This window comes from Centroberyx gerrardi, chromosome 4 (assembly GCF_048128805.1).
Source record: "Centroberyx gerrardi isolate f3 chromosome 4, fCenGer3.hap1.cur.20231027, whole genome shotgun sequence".
Lineage (NCBI taxonomy): Eukaryota > Metazoa > Chordata > Actinopteri > Beryciformes > Berycidae > Centroberyx > Centroberyx gerrardi.
Window position 1 is genome coordinate 31321065 of NC_136000.1, and position 19024 is coordinate 31340088.

At 41.2% G+C, this 19024-nt stretch overlaps 1 protein-coding gene across 1 annotated transcript in view; it reads left to right on the top strand.

Moving 5' to 3' along the window:
- ntrk3a (neurotrophic tyrosine kinase, receptor, type 3a) overlaps window positions 1-19024 on the top strand; it is a 208978-nt gene that overhangs the window by 27574 nt on the left and 162380 nt on the right. Inside the window, exons 2-3 of the mRNA XM_071915070.1 lie at window positions 12503-12577; window positions 18236-18307. Of these exons, the coding sequence (XP_071771171.1) occupies window positions 12503-12577; window positions 18236-18307 (147 nt within the window). The remainder of the gene's footprint in view (window positions 1-12502; window positions 12578-18235; window positions 18308-19024) is intronic.

Consider the following 19024-nt stretch of genomic DNA (forward strand, 5'->3'; position numbering starts at 1 on the left):
ATAATAAAAACATATTGACTAGCTGTAGTCAGGGAGGAACCGCCATCATATCCGAGGTGGATGACACTGACTGGACCGTATCTGATTTTTAATAAAACGGCCAATATATCAGTCTAAAAATACTCTCTACCTCTTTCTATTCCCCTCGTTCTCGCTTTGTCTCTCTCTTTCTCTGTCTGCTGTAGCATCATGGCAGATTAGGGGAGACTTAGGTCTTCTGACCACAGTCGATTTCACACCAAGGAAATCTAAAGGCTGTAACAAGACTTCACTAACTCCTCTTGGCTTGCTTTCTCTCCTCTCGATCCATCTCTATCATTATTTCTCACTCGCTCTGTCTTCTTCGCTCTTTCCCTCTGTCTCTTGGTATTTCTCACCCTTTCTGTTTCTGTCACTGCTTGGCTATCTCTGTCCTTCCATTTCTTTGTTTTTTTGTCTCTTACGTCTATTACTCTTTGTCTGTTTCTTCACCGGCCCAAAGATCTATGTGCGGAAATTGTAATTGAAATCGTAATTGTGTCTTTACTAGTTTATATTTTTTTGTCATTTTGAGATGACCTGTTACCTACTGCAACTATTTAATTTTAAATTCAATGTTTTTCTATGAAGAAGCCAAATAGTGTAGTTTGGTTTGGGTTTAAATCAAAAAGAAGGAATTACATTACATCCAACAAAAACTGAACATTGTGATGAAGCCAGATAGCGTTATTTTGTTTGGATTCTAGTGTCTGGCAGGCAGTGCTCATTCTGGCCATTAGAAACACAGTCATCTTCACTTTTTTTCCGCTGCTAAGGATGTTCGGTTGTTTTGTTTCTTTGTGCGTCTGTCAACAGGACAGGTAAGCCTTGGGCCACGGAACAACTGATTAGGTTTCGGTGGTGATGAAATGAACAAGGCAGATGTTACAGAGATCCTTTTAGTTAATTCATTTTAAGTTTACAGTATGTACAACAGAAAGTCATGATTCAGTCTTCCACAAAGAAGCCAAATAGTGTAGTTAGAATATTTGCAATTTGTGCATTGTTTGAGGCATGGAAATGGTCAAATTTAAAGATATTGAATATCAGCACAAAATATTAACTTCAGTCCAAAAACCCACATCAGTCTAACCCTAGTCTGAATGTGAAGCAGGGCATTGCAGAAAAAGAACATGCAAACTTCTCCTTAATAAAAAGATGTTAAAAATCTCTATGGCAATTTCTGCCTCTGTCTCTTCAATCCTTCTCTCACTGTTACTCTCATTTCATTCTGTATATTTTTCTGTTCTTCAATGTAGAGCTCAACAACCCTCATTGTCCAAGCAAAAAAAACAAAAAAAACCCACCTAATCTGACACAACAGATTGGTTCACAGAAGAACAGCGATCTCTACATCCACACCAGATCTTGCCACCAGTCCGTTCCATCTGGTTCTTATACAGTACAGTTTTGGTTAGTACTCAGTAATTAGTAGTGTAACACATTACTATTTTAATTTTAGCAATAAGAATTGTTGCAGTTACCATTAAAAAAATAGTGATTACTTTTGTTATCACCCCCCTCTAAGTATCAGATTGAAGCTGAAAAATCGACTTTAGGTGGAAGTATTCCCACTACTTTGATGAGAAATAGTAAAAAAGTTGTCTTTCTCTAAGTGGAAGTATTCCCTCTACTTTGATTTTATCAAGCAAAGTGATGATAAGAACATTGGACATCAACGCTGTTTGGTTTCCCTGATCATTCCAACAGACGCACCCAGGCGAGGCAATAGAATTATGCCAATTTACGCCGGGTATAACCAATTACTGCTGTCATGGAGTAATAAGTAATACCATTACTTTTTAAATGAGTAACAAGCAATGAGTTCCATCACTTTCACACTGCAGGAAACTGAACATCTTAACATCTTAGCTCTTAGTCTGCTGAGTCATATCCCCATTAAACCCCTCATTTTGAATGGTAGATTATGAATGGATTAAGAAATTCAGTCACTATCAGTAACACTTCTAACTTCTCTTTCTCCTGTAAAGCTGCATTAGACAAAATTCTTATGTAAAAATACGCCCGTCTTAGCAGCCTAAATCGCAAAGTGGGGCTGCGTCAGAGAATTCCCACGTCGATTCACCTCGTTTGCCCAAAATGAAATTCTGGTGTTGGATATTTAAGGGTGAAATACAAACTGTCTACTAAACAGCAGCGAGCGAGCGCTCTGTCCAAAGAAAGCTGGACTCACTCATCTTCATTCTCTTTCATTCCTGTGGTATCCCTTGGTATAAAGTGATCACAGACCTGTGTGTTGAAGTTCAAATTTTTCAAGCAGTTACCTTCAACTTACATGAAGTGAAGGGAAAGAAATGGTTACACAACACAATAAACCAGCTATGGATAGTAGATTATTGGGAGATTTGGTGGATCATGTCCCTTTTTATTGCACACAGAAGTTCATGAATGTTCAATTGCTAATATTGGCTGCGCTGGAAACCTGTATTCAGCATCAGTTTCTTACACTCATTTTTAAACACTTTTGAAATTGTACTAATGACACATTAAGAAGCAGATTCAGGTAATATGATGTCATTCTGTGCCCTGGATTCTACTTTTCGAGAAGTGTGTTTGCCTGTGTGCAATATCGATATCGAAGAAGTGGAGGAAAATGCTGAACTCCAGTGCTGAGGATGGATCCCCCTTGGGATCCCCCTACAGTCAAAAATAGTTCTATCAAAAGACTTTAGCCCCAATTCTGGCTTTATTAGGGGTCTGAGTGCGTAGTGTTAGGAACCCTATTGTATTTGTTAGGGTTCTTGTTCTTGTTCTTCTTCTTTTTCTCCACGAAAAGTATCTGGACCTCATAAGACCCACAGCAACCAAACTTGACAGAGAGGTGTGAAATCTCAGCTACTCCTCAGGCAAAAATTACACCGATCGGCCAGATGGTGGTGCTATAACAAGCCACTTTACGTTACGCTAGAATTATTTATATTATTTTTTACATATATTCCTTGGATTAAGCCAAATCAGGCGCAAATAGGGTAGTTAATTAACACCGTATTGGATTTTCCACCAGGTTGTGAGAATTGAAGGCAAATGTTTTCAGCCATCCACCACCCCGACCTTAACACCCTTACTTTCCACCACACTATTTCACTGTCAAACTACCACCTGTTTCTAGTCATCTTTGCATTTTATGACATTGTGCTCTTTTCATGAAATTGGTAGGATAGGCTCTATCCATCATACAAAAGATCAATATTGGCCCTGTATATCGGTAAACTGATATATCGGTTTACTCCTAATTTAAGGATTGCACCCTGGGCTTGCTGGTGCAGTGTGAAAAGTTTTCTAAATGAGCCTTGGGCCAGCTAAATAGACCTTTGCTAAGGCTATGCGGTGTAAACAGGCCCCTGTGATGTATCCATCTGTACATGGACAGACGGGAAAACACCTATTTCTTTCAACTCTCAGTACTGGTGTCATACAGACACATCAAAGAAGGTTTAATACTTAAACTAGCCTGTTTCCATGTCATTATGTGCTCCACACTGTTAGTCTTTAGCAGTTCTTTATCCTCCCCCCATCTCACACACACACACATACACACACACACACACACACACACACACACACACACACACACACACACACAAATACACATTTGTTGGTCTCTTTAGCAAATGGAGCTTCATGAATCTTTAATGTGTTTGAAACCAAACACGACAATCAGTTCGACCCTCTCACACCTCACAAATGCCATGGAAACATAGGTGTAATCACAACCCTTACTTTCTTTCTTTCTTTCTTTCTTTCTTTCTCTGTCACTCTCTTTCTACTGTTTGTTTTTCCCTCTTCCTCTCTTTTTCTTTCCCCTCTCTTTTTTCTCTCCCTGTCTCTCTCTTTGTTTCTCCTGTATGTCGTTTGCTTTCTCCCTCTCTATCAATTACTACCCACACACACAGGCACGGACACACACGCACACACACACACACACACACACACACACACACACACACATACAGGCTAGATGTAAATAGCGTGTGATAGTTGAAGATGGCGGAAGCAGCTAGTTGGCCCCAGGAGGCCCTTCTCCCTTAATGACAGGTTAGCTTTGAGAGAGCATGAATACATTAGTGGAGAGAGAGAGAGAAACAAAGTAGGTGAAAGATTTTAGAAGGACACACACACCAACAACCTGCATGAAGTTCCATTACCGACACTATCCTAGAAAATCAGTACATACAACACCTACCTTGCATCAGACCGAGACCTGTAAGATCTGATCAAACATCTAAAATTACGCCAAATTAACAAAGAATTACAATATAAACCCAGCAGTTAGACACATGGCATAGCTGAAACATTAGCCTTACATGGACTTACAATGGAGACAAAGGAGTTAGACATGAAGCGTAGCTGTAACATTATAGCTTTACATGCTTATAATAGAGAACCAGGACTTAGACACATGAAGCGTAGCTGTAACATTAGCTTTACATAGACTTACAATGAAAACCCAGAGGTTAGACACATGTAGCGTAGCTGTAACGTTAGCTTTACATAGACTTACAATGAAGACCCAGAGGTTAGATACATGTAGCGTAGCTGTAACTTTAGCTTTACATAGACTTACAATGGAGACCCAGAGGTTACCGTAAATCCTCTAATAGTGGCCTGTAGTCAATTAAAAGCCGGGTCTCCGATAATGGCCGGAGGTGTGGTCGACAGGAACAAATAAAGGCCGGCCTCAAATACAGGCCGGGGAAAAAAACAAAGGAAACAAGACTAGGTCAAAACCTAGTATATGGCTGGACCGTGTCCGTCTCCTCCCTCCGCCACTGTCCTCTCCACCACGCCCACGGCCCGCATTGAAATCCCGGCCGGATCACCGGGAACACATCGGCGCCCAGCTATCGGCACTGGCCGGAACCGTGCCCCCAGGAAACTCTGAGGGCCGAAACCTCCATGCTTGTCTGTGTCTCTCTCTCCGCCGACAGAACAGAGGGCTGTCAGGTGGACTGAGCTCGCGCATATGCATCAAAATAAACGCCGATATGATATAACTGTATAGATTCTATTCTTAGCTTCAGTTAGCTTCAGCTTACATGCAAACAACGGTGGATACCGGTAAACTCCTGGTGCCTGTTTGTAACTGTAGTTTGTAGTAACGTACAAGTGCCACAAGATGGCTCGGCCGGCGGAAGTCTCTGGAGCATGCCGTCGTCGATTACCGTAATTATCGTAATGCATTGCAGTAACAAAAAAACGGCGACCTAACGTACCCCAACAGAAGCAGATCAGAAAACAAGGAGGCTTCGTACTAAAATATGAGCAAATATACTTATCGAACAGAGGGAATTAGAAATAAAGGCCTGTCTCTAATATAAGCCTGCTTCCAATAAAGGCCTGGTACCCTCTGCAATTGAGGTAAATAAAGGCCCGGGCCAATATTAGAGGATTTACGGTAGATACATGTAGCGTAGCTGTATTGTTAGCTTTATAGACTTACAATGAAGACGTAGGGGTTAGACACATGTAGCGTAGCTGTAATGTTAGCTTTATAGACTTCTAATGAAGACCTAGGGGTAGACACATATAGTGTAGCTGTAACATTAGCTTTACATGGATTTACAATGGAGACAAAGGCGTTACACACATGAAGCGGAGCTGTAACATTAGCTTCACATTGACTTACAATGGTGAACCAAGAGTTAGACACATGAAACGTAGCTGTAACATTAGCTTTACATCGACTTAAAATGGAGAACCAGATATGTAGCGTGGCCGTAATTTTAGCATAATGTCCTCTGTAGCAAACATGTAGTATTCATGTAGCGTTGGCTTAGAGTGAAAATGATGCCTTATACACCCATGCTACACTAGATTTAGTTTGTTCATGCGATTACTTGTTACAGGACACTTTTGTATTCGACACTTTCATAGTTCTCTCCTTAGAAACGTGTGACTATGTGTCAAGGCTTGCCTTGAAAAATAATCCCAAGCTCAGCAACAGAATCAAATATTTGAGAATGGTTCGCCAAATTTGCAAAGACCCTGTTTCCAATGTGTGAGCTGAGGCCACAGTGATGAATCTTGTTTGCAGGCTTTTATATGACTTTTCTTGCAAGATGACTATCCAAGTGGTAACATGTATGTGTGTCAAGTGTAACACAGATGGTAGGCATTGCAGGTACTGGTTCTCTAATGGTGGAAATGCAACTTAATACCACCTGTAATCTTCTCTCATGCTTCTTTGTTCTATTTCTCTCTCTCTCTCTCTCTCTCTTCGAACCTCAGTGCTTTCCTCCTCTCCTCCTCTCTCTCTCTCCTCTTTTTTCTCTCTCTCTCTCTCACTCTGTTTTTTTGAGGCAGCGTGCGTAGGAGGTTTCTGTATCATTGCGGTTCCTTCTCTGTCCTGGCAGCCAAACATTGATGGTATGTGTGGGTGAGAGGTCTGACTCTTCACACACTGCCAAGATCTAGGAAGGAGCGGGAGGAGAGGAGGAGGGTGAGAGAGGGGAAGAGGAGAGGATGGAGAGAGAGAGAGAGAGAGAGTGGGAGGGAGGAGTAGAGAGGAAAAAGCTAAGGCAAAGAGAAGAAGAGGTGGAGAGAGGGGGATTCGGTGGCCATAAGGATAAATGTTCCTCTGCAATGAATGCAATGTGTTTTTTCACCTTAAAGTCAACTGAGCTCCATGTTCTTTTCCAGCAATTCAATTCACTTTTCGTTCACTTAAATTTTTTTAAATTTGTCTGCTAACTATCCAACCAACACTAGCCAACGTAGATTATCTGTGCTTGGTAGCCGAGTGCCACTAGCTAGCATACTATGTGGAATTGTATACAATACTTACACAGTGGTCATGTTAGTTGACCAAAGTTGACCTAGTTTCAGGATGTGCCTGATGTTCCTGCTACAAAGCATTCATCTCTTGGCGTCAATCGTTATGCCAGCTATCAGGCATGTGGAGACATGCGGGAGCCATCTCTTTTCATTACTATCTGTCAAGTACGTATCATGTACTGACTATATATAGATATATATAGATCACAGCTCTCCCTCAGTACAGGGAGAGCTGTAACATCACTGACTGTGTTCATTCATGTTGTTCCTTTCCAATGATGTATCATTAAACGTCTACTAATTGATCAGATCAACTCATGTCTGTTCCATACAGCAACTAGCCTTCCCAAAGAGCTTACATTAACAATCATTTCTGGCCAACCTGACTGATATGCTGTTACTGTCAAGTCGCAATAATTACCCCATCGTAAGTGATGTTATTGCCTAATTTCATTACAAAAGTTACAATCATTTAAAGTCAAACTACCTGGTCTGGGGATGCCATTTTGACGAGGGTTAGAACCGTTTACTGGTGATGGCAGACGAGCGACACTGGCTGCTACACCTTCTCTGATAATATAATACTTTCGTGGTTGTTTGGTTGTGGTCCAAACATCAAGCAGGGAAATCCTGGATGTCAATTTTAATTGGTCACTGTGGGGAAATTAGGTCATTGCAGCAGAAAACATTTTTTAACATGAAAACTAAGTAGAAATGTGTGAATGAACAGTATGAAATAAAAGCATTGTCATCACCTTTATGTTGTCAACGAACTACAGGGCTATAAGGCTATTATGTTTGTCTTTTCTTTGCTTTTTGTCCTTCTTTCCTTCTCTGCCAATCTCTTCCCGTCTCTGTGGATATCACAAATCTCTTTATGCAGGCAGCAAAATCTAATCTGAAATATCTCCATATTTAGATGCACAGGCTGCCTTTTAGGACGAGGGAGCTGCTTTTCAAGCAAGGGCGGCTTTATTCAAGGTTTATTCAATAGAAGGGTTTTTTATTATTATTTTTCTGCTCTGGGACATTTCCAAGCATAACATTATACAGTTTTGCACTGGAAGTCTTTTTCCTGGGGTGTTTCCAAGCAAAAGGGGTTCATTTGAATATAAGATTTTTTTTTTGTTTTTGTATGGGATGTTTTCAAGCAACAAGAGGTATTTTAATTCTTTAATTCAAAGTTTTATTCGTTGCCAGAAAGACTGTTTTTGGCTTGGCATATTTTCAAGCACAAGGGATTTTATTTAATTGAAGAAAAGTTGGGCAGCTTTGCTGTTGGGTATTTTATTTGTTTTAAAGGAGAGTGGGTCATCCACTATTTATCTTTTCGTTCTTTTTATTGAGACAGTAGGAAAACTGAAAGGGCCACAGAGTATTGGTGGGGAAGACCGATTTTAATAACTGACTCAATTCAAACTCATAAGCACAAATTTTAAATAACTGATAGTCTAATCAGAGGTTAACTGATCCCAGGCTAAATCACCTTTCTTTACTGTTCTAAGTACCATTAGGCTTGGTCAAGTCCAGTCTCAAATCTCTACGAACTGTAATCCCTTAAAATAACCTTAGATTTACATTAATTCACCCTTAATTCATGCGAAACCCCTTAACAATTAGTTAAGGGAGTTATTAATGGAGGAGATCCCATTAAAACCCCCTTAAACTCCCCTTAATGTTTGACTGCCTACTTTATAATTTAATGTAAAATTCAGGGAGACAGGAACTTTCCATTAATAGCTCATTAATAACCCTGTAAATCATCCACAAAAGGCATAAAAAATCCTTAATTTCTAGTGTCTCCACAAACACCATGAATAAATCCTTTAAAAACCCCTGATACCAACCTTACTTTTTTAAAGCTATGTTATTTCTAATGGATAATTAATGTTTATGTAATGAAAAATGAAGGACATTTCAGGGATAAAATTAAAGGGTTTGGTTTCGTAGTGAGTAATGATAACTTTAGTAACTATTGTCACAAAATTGGACTAATTTACTGCTTTACAAACACCTTGGCTAAATAGGGTCTGTCAGATTCGGCAGCTATTGCTAACTTGCTAACCAGTCCATTCAATTGTTTTGTGTAAAAAACAGAAAAAACGGGTTAAACGCTCACTGACCAATATACATAATTTGTTATTTAAGTGAACTGTTAACCAGCTGAATGATTCACTCGCATTTGTACCATGTCTTTTGACCAAAAGGTGCCGCTGCCTCAACGATTCATTCAGTCCGATACATGCTGGATGAACTGGCGGACTCGTACAATATTGTGCTTATACCATGAAGAAGTATGTTGTTTGGGTGTTGGGTGTGTGTGTGTTGTACGACCAAGTTACGTTGGCGAACCAATTCGACTCATTCACTTTGACGAAATTAACCCATCACTACCACAGAGTAGGATGGATTTGATTTGGCACGAGACACGACTACTTTTTTTAAAATATTTAATTAGATATTAAATATTAAATATTTTTGGGATGTAAGAAATGCTCCATTCCGTATGGAATTTATTTTTAATGCATGATGAATTTTGTATAAAAGAGGTTTATTTAAAAACAAAGACAGCTTTATGTGGTGTCATTTCACATTTTCAAGCAAGAGGGATTTTATGCTCTACAAATTTTCATGCATTGCAAGTCAAACTGTTTTTCTTTGTGTGGGTTACCTTCACCTTACTTTGAAGCAAAGGCTTTTTATATAATAGGAGCCTGTTTTTCAAGTCAGTCCCATTCACCAATACACAGGGAGTGATGTAACTAACCCCTTGTGCTGTTACAATAGGTTACAGCAAAGAAAAATAGAAACCTACTGTACCTTGGATGTTAGAGGAAAGAGTGTGGTTGAGAGCAGGTATGCCACTGGGCTTATCAAATAAGCAGAAATAAGTCATTAAATATTATGAAATAAGTAGAAGTTTTGTCAGGTATGGTAGGTGTTTTCAATAATTTTCAAGCACATGAGATTTTATGCAATGTCAGTGTTATCGATTACAAAAAAAAGTTGTTTTTTTTGGTATTAGTTGATTTTAGGTGTTTTTGGTGTCGGATATGTTTTTAAGGGAGTGGAGTTCTTTACTCCGTATGAGTTTTATTCCATATTTAATTTAATAGTGTTTTTTTTTTTGTTTTTTTTAAGCATTAGGGGTTTGTTGTGTACAAGAAAAACTGTTTACTCAATATGAGGTTGATTTAGTCCAGCCAAGGCTGCTTTTCTCAGCTGAGCTGTATTTCAAGCGAGCTACAGTGTATTCATTCCAAGCTTTAATCAATGCAAGAAAGGCGACTTTGTTGCTGCAAGCAAGAGGGATTTCATTTATTACAAAAAAGAACTTCTTTTTTTGACATTGGCTGCTCTACAAGTGAGTGATTTTATATTCAAAGTTGAATAGCTGGTACAGTGAGCGTGGAAAAAGCTTCCATGCAGAGAGAACTCAATGGAAATATGGAAAGTACTTTTAACCACTGAATGTAAGATAAATGTGAGTGTGTTTGTGTATCTGTTGGATGCAACTGCATCTAACAGCATGTGAATCTTTTGTGTTCTCTGTTTGTGTCTACCTCTGTGTGTGTGTGTGTGTGTGTGTGTGTTTCCACTGGGACCCATAGCTGGTGCATTACTGGTTATTTAGACTTGGAATTGGCTAATTGATTTGTCATTCAATTAGTCAATCACCCAATAAGGCCCTTAGGGGGGGTGGACTCTGTTGTCAGGTAAAAATGAGCTCAGCCAATCAATCTGCATCTCCCAGTGGGTCTTGAATGTCTGTGTGTGTGTGTGTGTGTGTGTGTGTGTGTGTGTGTGTGTGTAGTATTATGCATATTTAAAGATTATTTGTGAGAGTGTATGTTTACAGATAGTGGGAGGTGTTTGTAAGGTGTAGTGTTTACATATCTCTGTCTTTGTGTGTGTGTGTGTGTGTGTTTACGGATGGAGAGTGAAGTGAGAGCGCGAGGGTTAGAGAAACAATGAGTATCAGAGAGAGACAGAGAGAGAGTAAATATGGAAAGGTGATTTGGTGATGAATCAATTCCAGGAGGACAGATGGATACATACAGCACCTTTTACTGATCTCATGCAGTCAGTGCTACCTAACCACACACACACACACACACACACACACACACACACACACACACACACACACACACCTCACAGGACTGGGAGGAAGTCTCTAGGGTAAACAGATGTTCAGTAGGATGTGATTTGCGTGTTTTGATTCGTTGCCCATACGCTGCTGGATCCAAAACGGGCTGCCGTCCTGTTTGTGTTGGGTTCCCATGAGGACATGACAACAAACTTTTTGGCCAACCAGCCAACAGCAGCGAGTGGATTCAGACACTTTACGAGCCAAATGAATTTCTTCGCGGGCCAAAGTCCATTTTTTCAGGAATCGGAAAAGACTGATTGAACACAGGTTGGCCACCTGCAAAAAAGAACGTGAATCACGGGGGGAAACTGCCAACTGAACCAGTATCAGAAGTGCCTGGTAGAAGTGGGATTTGAACCCATGCCTCCATTTGGAGACAAGAAAAGCCAGCACTTTAGACCACTCAGCCATCCTGACAGCTAGAGTGTGCGGAGGAAACAAGTGCAACAATAAAAAAGACATGGCGCTACTTATCCCATAGCGTGATTCCAGACTTCTTGCGGACACCCTGTAGTTTTGACAGACTTGCCAAGCACAGGCAAAATGTCACAGCGTTTGGCTGGTTTGCTGGTGGTAAAGTAGAAGCGCTATTGTGAATGTCAGAAATTCAATATTTCAGCTGTCAAAATCTCCTCCATGACTTTTCCTGCACTAACTTTCTGTACAAACCATTGTGGTAAGATTTTCAAAATCCCGCAAGGAATTTGTAGCTGTAATTATATTTATCTTTGTCAGTTGATGACTTGTTGGCCCCCCAAATCCTGTGGCCTTTCTAGTTTTAATGAGCCTGAGTACCAGGGAAAAACAAACAAAAATTTGGATTTCAGTAACACTTTACATGAAGCGTTCATTAAAAAGTAACTAGACCCCACGACTGAACTAGCCATCTGCTATTGGCTGGTCTTTGGTGCCAGGTGATGTCACCTTCTATAGAGTACAACAGCTGGTGACATCACCTGCCACCAAAGACCAGCCAATAGCAGATGGCCAGTTCAGTACCCTACTTTTCACCATTAAGTGTCAGGCTTCACCACAGATTTGGGTGTGGTTTAGTTACTCTTTAACTAATGTTAAGTAATGTATTTTGCTGATGAATAACACACTGTACTAATGAATAACACACTATTCATGTTAGGTAATGCTTGTTGTGACTTACTTTAGTTAATACCTGGATATGTTTAACTAATACATGAAGAGTTAGGGTTTCAGTTTAGACAAGACATTGGCATTAACAAACATGTATAACAACATTACTTAATGCAGTTGTTTATTGTGCATTTAACATGAACTAATCTTTGTTAATGTTGTTATTCATGTTTAATTCATGTTAGTTATCCATGTTTAATTCATGTTAGTAAATGCAGTCCTAATCCTAACCCTAAACCTTAATCTTAAACCAATACTAACCAGCAAAATGTCCTCACTTGGGGGATTTTGTCATCTTGAAAGGACATTTGGTCCTCATAAGGACACAAGTGCAAAACATGCACAGCACACACACCCTGATGTGTTTTGTCTGTCCTTCCTTCCTTCCAGACACATTGAGAACTGGACTGGTCTGCAGACCCTGAGCCCGGTGGATATGGAGCTCTACACCAGTCTACAGAGGCTGTAAGTACACAGACTTTTACACTTTGACCAAACATGGGGCTTCCTCAAGGAGAAGGGATTTTACCCGACGAGTTGGTCTTTAAAAGAATTGGACAAAACCAAGGCGATGAGCCACTGCTTCAGCTGAGTTCATTCAAATCAGCAAACAAACTATACAGCTATTCAGCTAGTGTCCTACTCATACCATGTACAATGAGTCTATTCATTCACGCAGTGTTTTTGTGTTTTTACGTTCATGCAAAACGAAACCTCAGTTTCAAGTTGGTAACTTGGGTTTCTAGTCCCAAACATGGCAAACTGCTTCCCTCAGTCTGCCAGTGTTTTAGCCCATGAACTTTGTGTGCATTCTCACGCATCTTGCTGTGCACTTGCTACACAATATTATAAATACATTTTCCATGCATATAATTAGCTACTGCAGTAATTTTTTAAGCTTGTAGCAGCAGAGTCACTGGAAGGGATGCAGCGGTATGAGATTTACTGTAGATGGTAAGATCTGAGGAAATATGACGGTTTCATGGTATTATGATTTTTGCGCAGTAATTTTTGTTTGTAACACTAACCCAACTAAGGATGGGGAAGTAAAAATCCAAATGCGACAAACTCGTCCAGCTGCATCCGATTTTGGTGATTAGTTTATATTCTGGTTTTCATGGCGGTCAAGTGCCAAATAACCCCCATGTTAAAACTAAGTGGAATATTGCTTTAATCGCTGCATCCCTAGTCATCTGCATGTCAGCTGAAGTGAGGTTTCTCGATGCCCAAGTGGGAGATGGAAGGGTGTCCTGGGCACACTGTACTGTAAGATCAGGACTGAACAATGTTATTTTTCCAAATTGCTGTCTTCATGACCTCTGACTGCTAATTTGATCACTTTGAAGACAACTTGAAAAACCATTAAATCAAGGCATTGATTATATGGCACCATGTAGGTTAAATGGAATGCTCAAATCTTTACTTTTACTTGCTCATTAATTTTGAATGGCAATCAAACAACCATTGCGTCAATGGTGCTGCTTATACTGTACATTAAACATAATTAATGGACACCCTCCAGCCAATTCAAATCAAGTATAGATGAAAGATAAAGGGTCCTCATTTGTTTTTCCTTTCCATACTGAAAAGTGCAGATCTGTAGTCAGTTCTGCAATGTCCCCACTAGTATTAGACCAATGTATGGCACTGATATTGGTCTTTTATTAAAAATCAGATCTGGTCCAATCAGTGTTGTGCTTTCAAAAGCGAATATCAGTCGAATCCCTTAATTCAGTATTCATATTGTATCCCACTGATTTTGGTTCATTGCAAATGGGCAACAGCTGACCATAGCAAATCAATGCAGTCCTGATCTCCTCTTCTCGCTCCCTCCGTTTACCTTTCTACTCCTCTTTCTCTCCACGCTAGCCGAGTCCTGTTGAGCACATCTCAGCAGGGGAAGAAATCCATGTCTCCACCGTCTATCAAGCTGTAATGAGTTGAGAGACAGAGGGGGTTGATTTTAATTGAATTTGATTTGATAGGGTTAAGACTGGAATTGGTAGAACGGGAGACGGAAGGAGAAAGAAAGAGAGGGAGACAGCGAGACTCGGAGAGACAAAAGAGAAGGGATAGGGAGAGGAATAAGATCCATCTTATCTTAGCGTGGAGTGTGAGCTCACTGAGTTTCGACCAAAATATCCTACTCAAGAGAAGTGCTGTTGGAAGAAAAAAAGTGATCTGATGTTTCAGCTCGAATAGAAACACACAGTGATGATTTTTCAATCTCTGCTAAAAACAGACATTGTCACATACCATCTTTCTCATATAAAACATACTTTACCAGAACAAAATGAATCAAAATCACCAATTAAACACAAAAACAATGAAACGATTTCAGGGATTACAGGATGATTTGTTTTCCCAGCAGTATATCTTCTATTTTATATTCATCTTTGTTTCTCCAGTAATTCTGACATAAATATACAAAATCTGCAGCAGTATCAGTTGTATGGCTTTCCTCACCTAATACAATTTTCAGTAACACTTTAGCAGATTACATTCTCATTAGAAGTACAGATAAACGTTTCTTACAATATCATGATCAAACATCAGAAAATGACATTCACTTTGATATCATGTCATTAACTACACAGTTGCTCTATAAAAAAAAAATTGTGTTTATTATATCATGCTCTGATTATAGTAATTATAACTCACTCACAATGTGCTTATAATGTTACCCAAATTTGATCTTTTCTTTATCTGTTAAGTTATAATCTTACCTCATGATATGATTCGATACGCGATATGAGGTTCACAATTCGATACAACCACAATACAATGTAATAAATAAAAGTTCAATGACAACAAAGTCTGACTGTTCAGAATTATGTTTATTTCTGAGACATGGGTCTTTCTAGCAAAGGCATTGGATAGAACGTAAACAACAATTTTAAAAACTTAATTTCAAGTGCAAATACTATAATTTGGATGGAGAGCTTGTGAAACTGTGATGGTCAAGCCGTCTCATTTGTGATTACTACAGCAGAATAAAATGGAGCTAATATTGTGATTAATTTTTTTTTAATCCCAAACACCATCACAGCCCTGGTTAAAGCCTACTTTCAGGACTTGCAGTTTTGCTTCTCAACCCCTCAGTTCACCACCTCATGGCAGTGCCTGGAAGTAGGCATCATGGCCGGATGCACCGTCTCTCCCTTGGCGTTCACCATGGCGATGGAGATCATCATTCGAGCCTCAAAATGGGTTGTAGGTGGACAGCGAGTCGGCTCTTGTGTGCGCCTCCCTCCACTCAGAGCCTACATGGACGACATCACTATCCTGACCACCACCATCCCATGCACCAGGAGGTTGCTCAGAAAACTGGAGGAGAACATCAGCTGGGCCCGTATGAAGATCAAACCATCTAAGTCACGCAGCATCTCAGTGGTGAAGGGAGTGCTTGCTGACCTGAAATTCTTCATCGGAGACGACCCAATCCCCACAGTATCTGAACAGCCTGTCAAAAGCCTCGGAAGGTGCTACGATGCAAGCCTGAAGGACAGAGACCAGGTGAAACAACTGCGCAAGGACATCAGCGCTGGCCTACAATCCATTGACAACACCCAACTACCTGGGAAGCTAAAGACCTGGTGCCTCCAATTTGGACTCCTACCCCGGGTGTTGTGGCCCCTTGCAGTCTATGAGGTCCCCATCTCGACAGTAGAGAAGCTGGAAAGAGGAGTCACAGCATTCATCAAAAAGTGGCTCGGACTTCCACGATGCCTCACCACCATAGGCCTCTACGGAGATGGTGTCCTCAAATTGCCCCTCACCAGTCTCACGGAGGAGTTCAAGTGCGCAAAAACGCGACTCCAGATGACACTGAACGAATCCCAAGACATAGTGGTGAGGAACAACGCACCAACCTTGGCTACTGGACGCAAATGGACACCAGCAACAGCAGTGGAGGAGGCAACATCAGCGCTCAGACATGCTGACATTGTGGGGAATGTTCAGCACGGAAGAGGAGGCCTTGGTCTAACAACTAACCGCCCAGCTTGGAGGAAGGCCACTGCACCAGCACGGAGGAAGATGGTGGTGGAGGAAGTACGCCGTCAGGAGGAGGCTGCAAGGTGGGCCAAGGCGGTCTCCCTTGGCAAACAGGCACAGTGGACACGGTGGGACAGTGTGGAGAGGAGGAGGTTCAGTTGGAGGGATGTGTGGGCCATGGAAGCACGAAGTTTGAGCTTTACCATCAGAGCTACTTACGACGTCCTTCCAACACCAACCAATTGCCATCAGTGGTTTGGCGATGATCCAGGCTGTACCCTTTGCTCCAGACCAGCCTCTCTCCGGCACATACTAACAGGGTGTAAGACCAGTCTCACCCAAGGGCGGTACACTTGGCGCCACAACCAAGTTCTAAAGAGCCTTGCGGCCACCCTGGAGGACAAGCGAACTTCCATCAACTCCCTACCACCTCCAGTATCCAACCCCCCATGGAGAACTGCCTTTGTCTGTGAAGGGGCTAAAGCAACCAGGAGCAGCTCCACACCATCGGAGAGTGGTCAGCTGTGCTTAGCACGTGACTGGAAACTGCTCGCGGATATTGGCAAACAACTGGTGTTTCCTCCAGAGATCACCACCACCACCTTAAGACCTGATCTGGTGCTCTGGTCCCCTTCCCTAAAGAAGGTCTATATAATCGAGCTCACCGTACCCTGGGAGGATTCCGTGGACGAGGCCTATGAGCGAAAACACCTGCGCTATGCTGAGCTAGCTGCTGAAGCACAACATCACGGCTGGAACACGGAAGTCCGCCCAGTGGAGGTTGGATGCAGAGGGTTTGTGGCAACATCTACCACCAAACTGCTGAGAGACCTGGGAATCAGGGGCCAGAGCCTGCGCACAGCCATCAAAACTGCATCAGAGGCAGCAGAGAGAAGCAGCCAGTGGCTCTGGATGAAGAGGAAGGACCCCTGCTGGGCCCACAAGTAGTAAACCAGGAGGTATGCGGTCAGCTTAGGCTTGACTCAGGGAACAGGACGACCCTGCCATGCATAGTCCCATGAGATGTCTGCCACTTAACAACAAGGTGACTCTCATGAATAATTGGGCATGGGACGCAGGCTCAGGACTGATCACCCTGCAGCCGGCCGCCTCTGGTGAGGGTGTATAGTGTGAAAGGCCGAAACTCCCTAGGATCCGGAGGAGCACTACTGATGATGCGTCCCAAAATTCAAACTACCCCCCAGTCTTCTTATACAGGTCAACCAACCACCAATGAACTTTGTACGTGCTTGCACAAAGGATAACAACACCCTTTCCTGTGTTTTGGAATCTGCCCCGCATATTGTCACATTTTTGTATCGCGATATATTGAATTTCGTTATATCATCCCATCCCACACCCTTGACTCAATCGCCAATCTTTGGCAAATTCACATCTCTGATACTGAGATATTTATTTAGGGCAGAGCAGAAAGACATGCATCTCATCTTATCAATTCAAATCGATCGGGCTATTTATATTGATTTGACTTTTGCTATTAAGGCCCCCAGCAGTTTGTGTGACCTGTAAAGTATCTACTCATCACCAGCGTAGGCGCAGCCAATCACACAGCTGAAACACCTGTTGTCATGGATACGTTGGTAGCAGCAGGCAGTTGGGCAAGAGTGAGAGCTTGTGTGTGTGTGTGTGTGTGTGTGTGTGTGTGTTAGGACATATGTTCAAATAAGCAATGTAAGGTGCAGGGAATTTCTCAAGTTCAATTTCTGATCCAATCCATTATTTCATTTGTTAGATTGGAATTGAGAACTCATTTATTGTTTTGACAATATGGATTTGATAAGATAAATGATCTTTTTTTCAGAGAGAGATAATCCTCCCTAATTGTTGTATGTTCTTCTGCATCCTCTTTTATTTTAATTGAACCAATAACTTATATTTGCATTTTTGGAATTGATAAAATCAAGATTTGCAAACTTTCTTGCCATTTTCAATTCTGTTTCACATTGTCTTTCTTTCTTTCTTTCTTTCTTTCTTTCTTTCTTTTTCACCTTCTTCTCACTTTTTTCTCACTTCTTCCTCTTTTTTCTCTATTCCTCTTATTCAGGGTGATTGACCTGGAAGTTTTTTTTCTCTCTTTTTCTGTGTGTTTGTGTGTGTGTGTGACAGGACCATTATGAAGAGCAACCTGCGTGAAATCCAGGCTCGTGTTTTCTCCAAGAACCCTCACCTGCGCTACATGTGAGTGTGCACACACACACACACACACACACACACACACACACGTACACATGTACACACACACTCCTCTCTACTGTGTTGTTTTTCCAGAACGACACATTCAAATTTACTTTGTCACATATTTACACATGCAAGCACAGGCATAGCATAATGACAGATGCTCACACACACACACACACACACACACACATACATTCATACATACATAATACACACACATACATACAAGCAAAAGCACATACTGACCCTAATTTTAGTACTTACTCACACACAAGTACAGAACACCAGAAGAACACGTGTGTGTGTGTGTGTGTGTGTGTACATGTTCCTGTAAAGAGGACACACACACCCACACACACACACACACACACACACACACACACACACACACACACGGTGTGTGGTCCGAGGCAAGACACTAACACTGTCAGGGCTTTGATTCCTCACCCATGCTTAAAAAATATATGGAACTCTAAGGCGCTTTAGATGAAAAATGACATGCAGTATATAAAGTTGAATGATGCCAAAAAAACATCAGTAAAGCAGGGTTAGACCCATCATTGGGGCCGATATTGACCTTTTATTAGAAATCAGATCTGGTCCAATCAGTGTCGTCCGCCTCTGATATGATGGATATGATGCAGTTTGATTGATTACATATTTACTGTAGAATGGATCAATACTACACTGGTTGTGTGTGGAATTTTTTGCCATGAA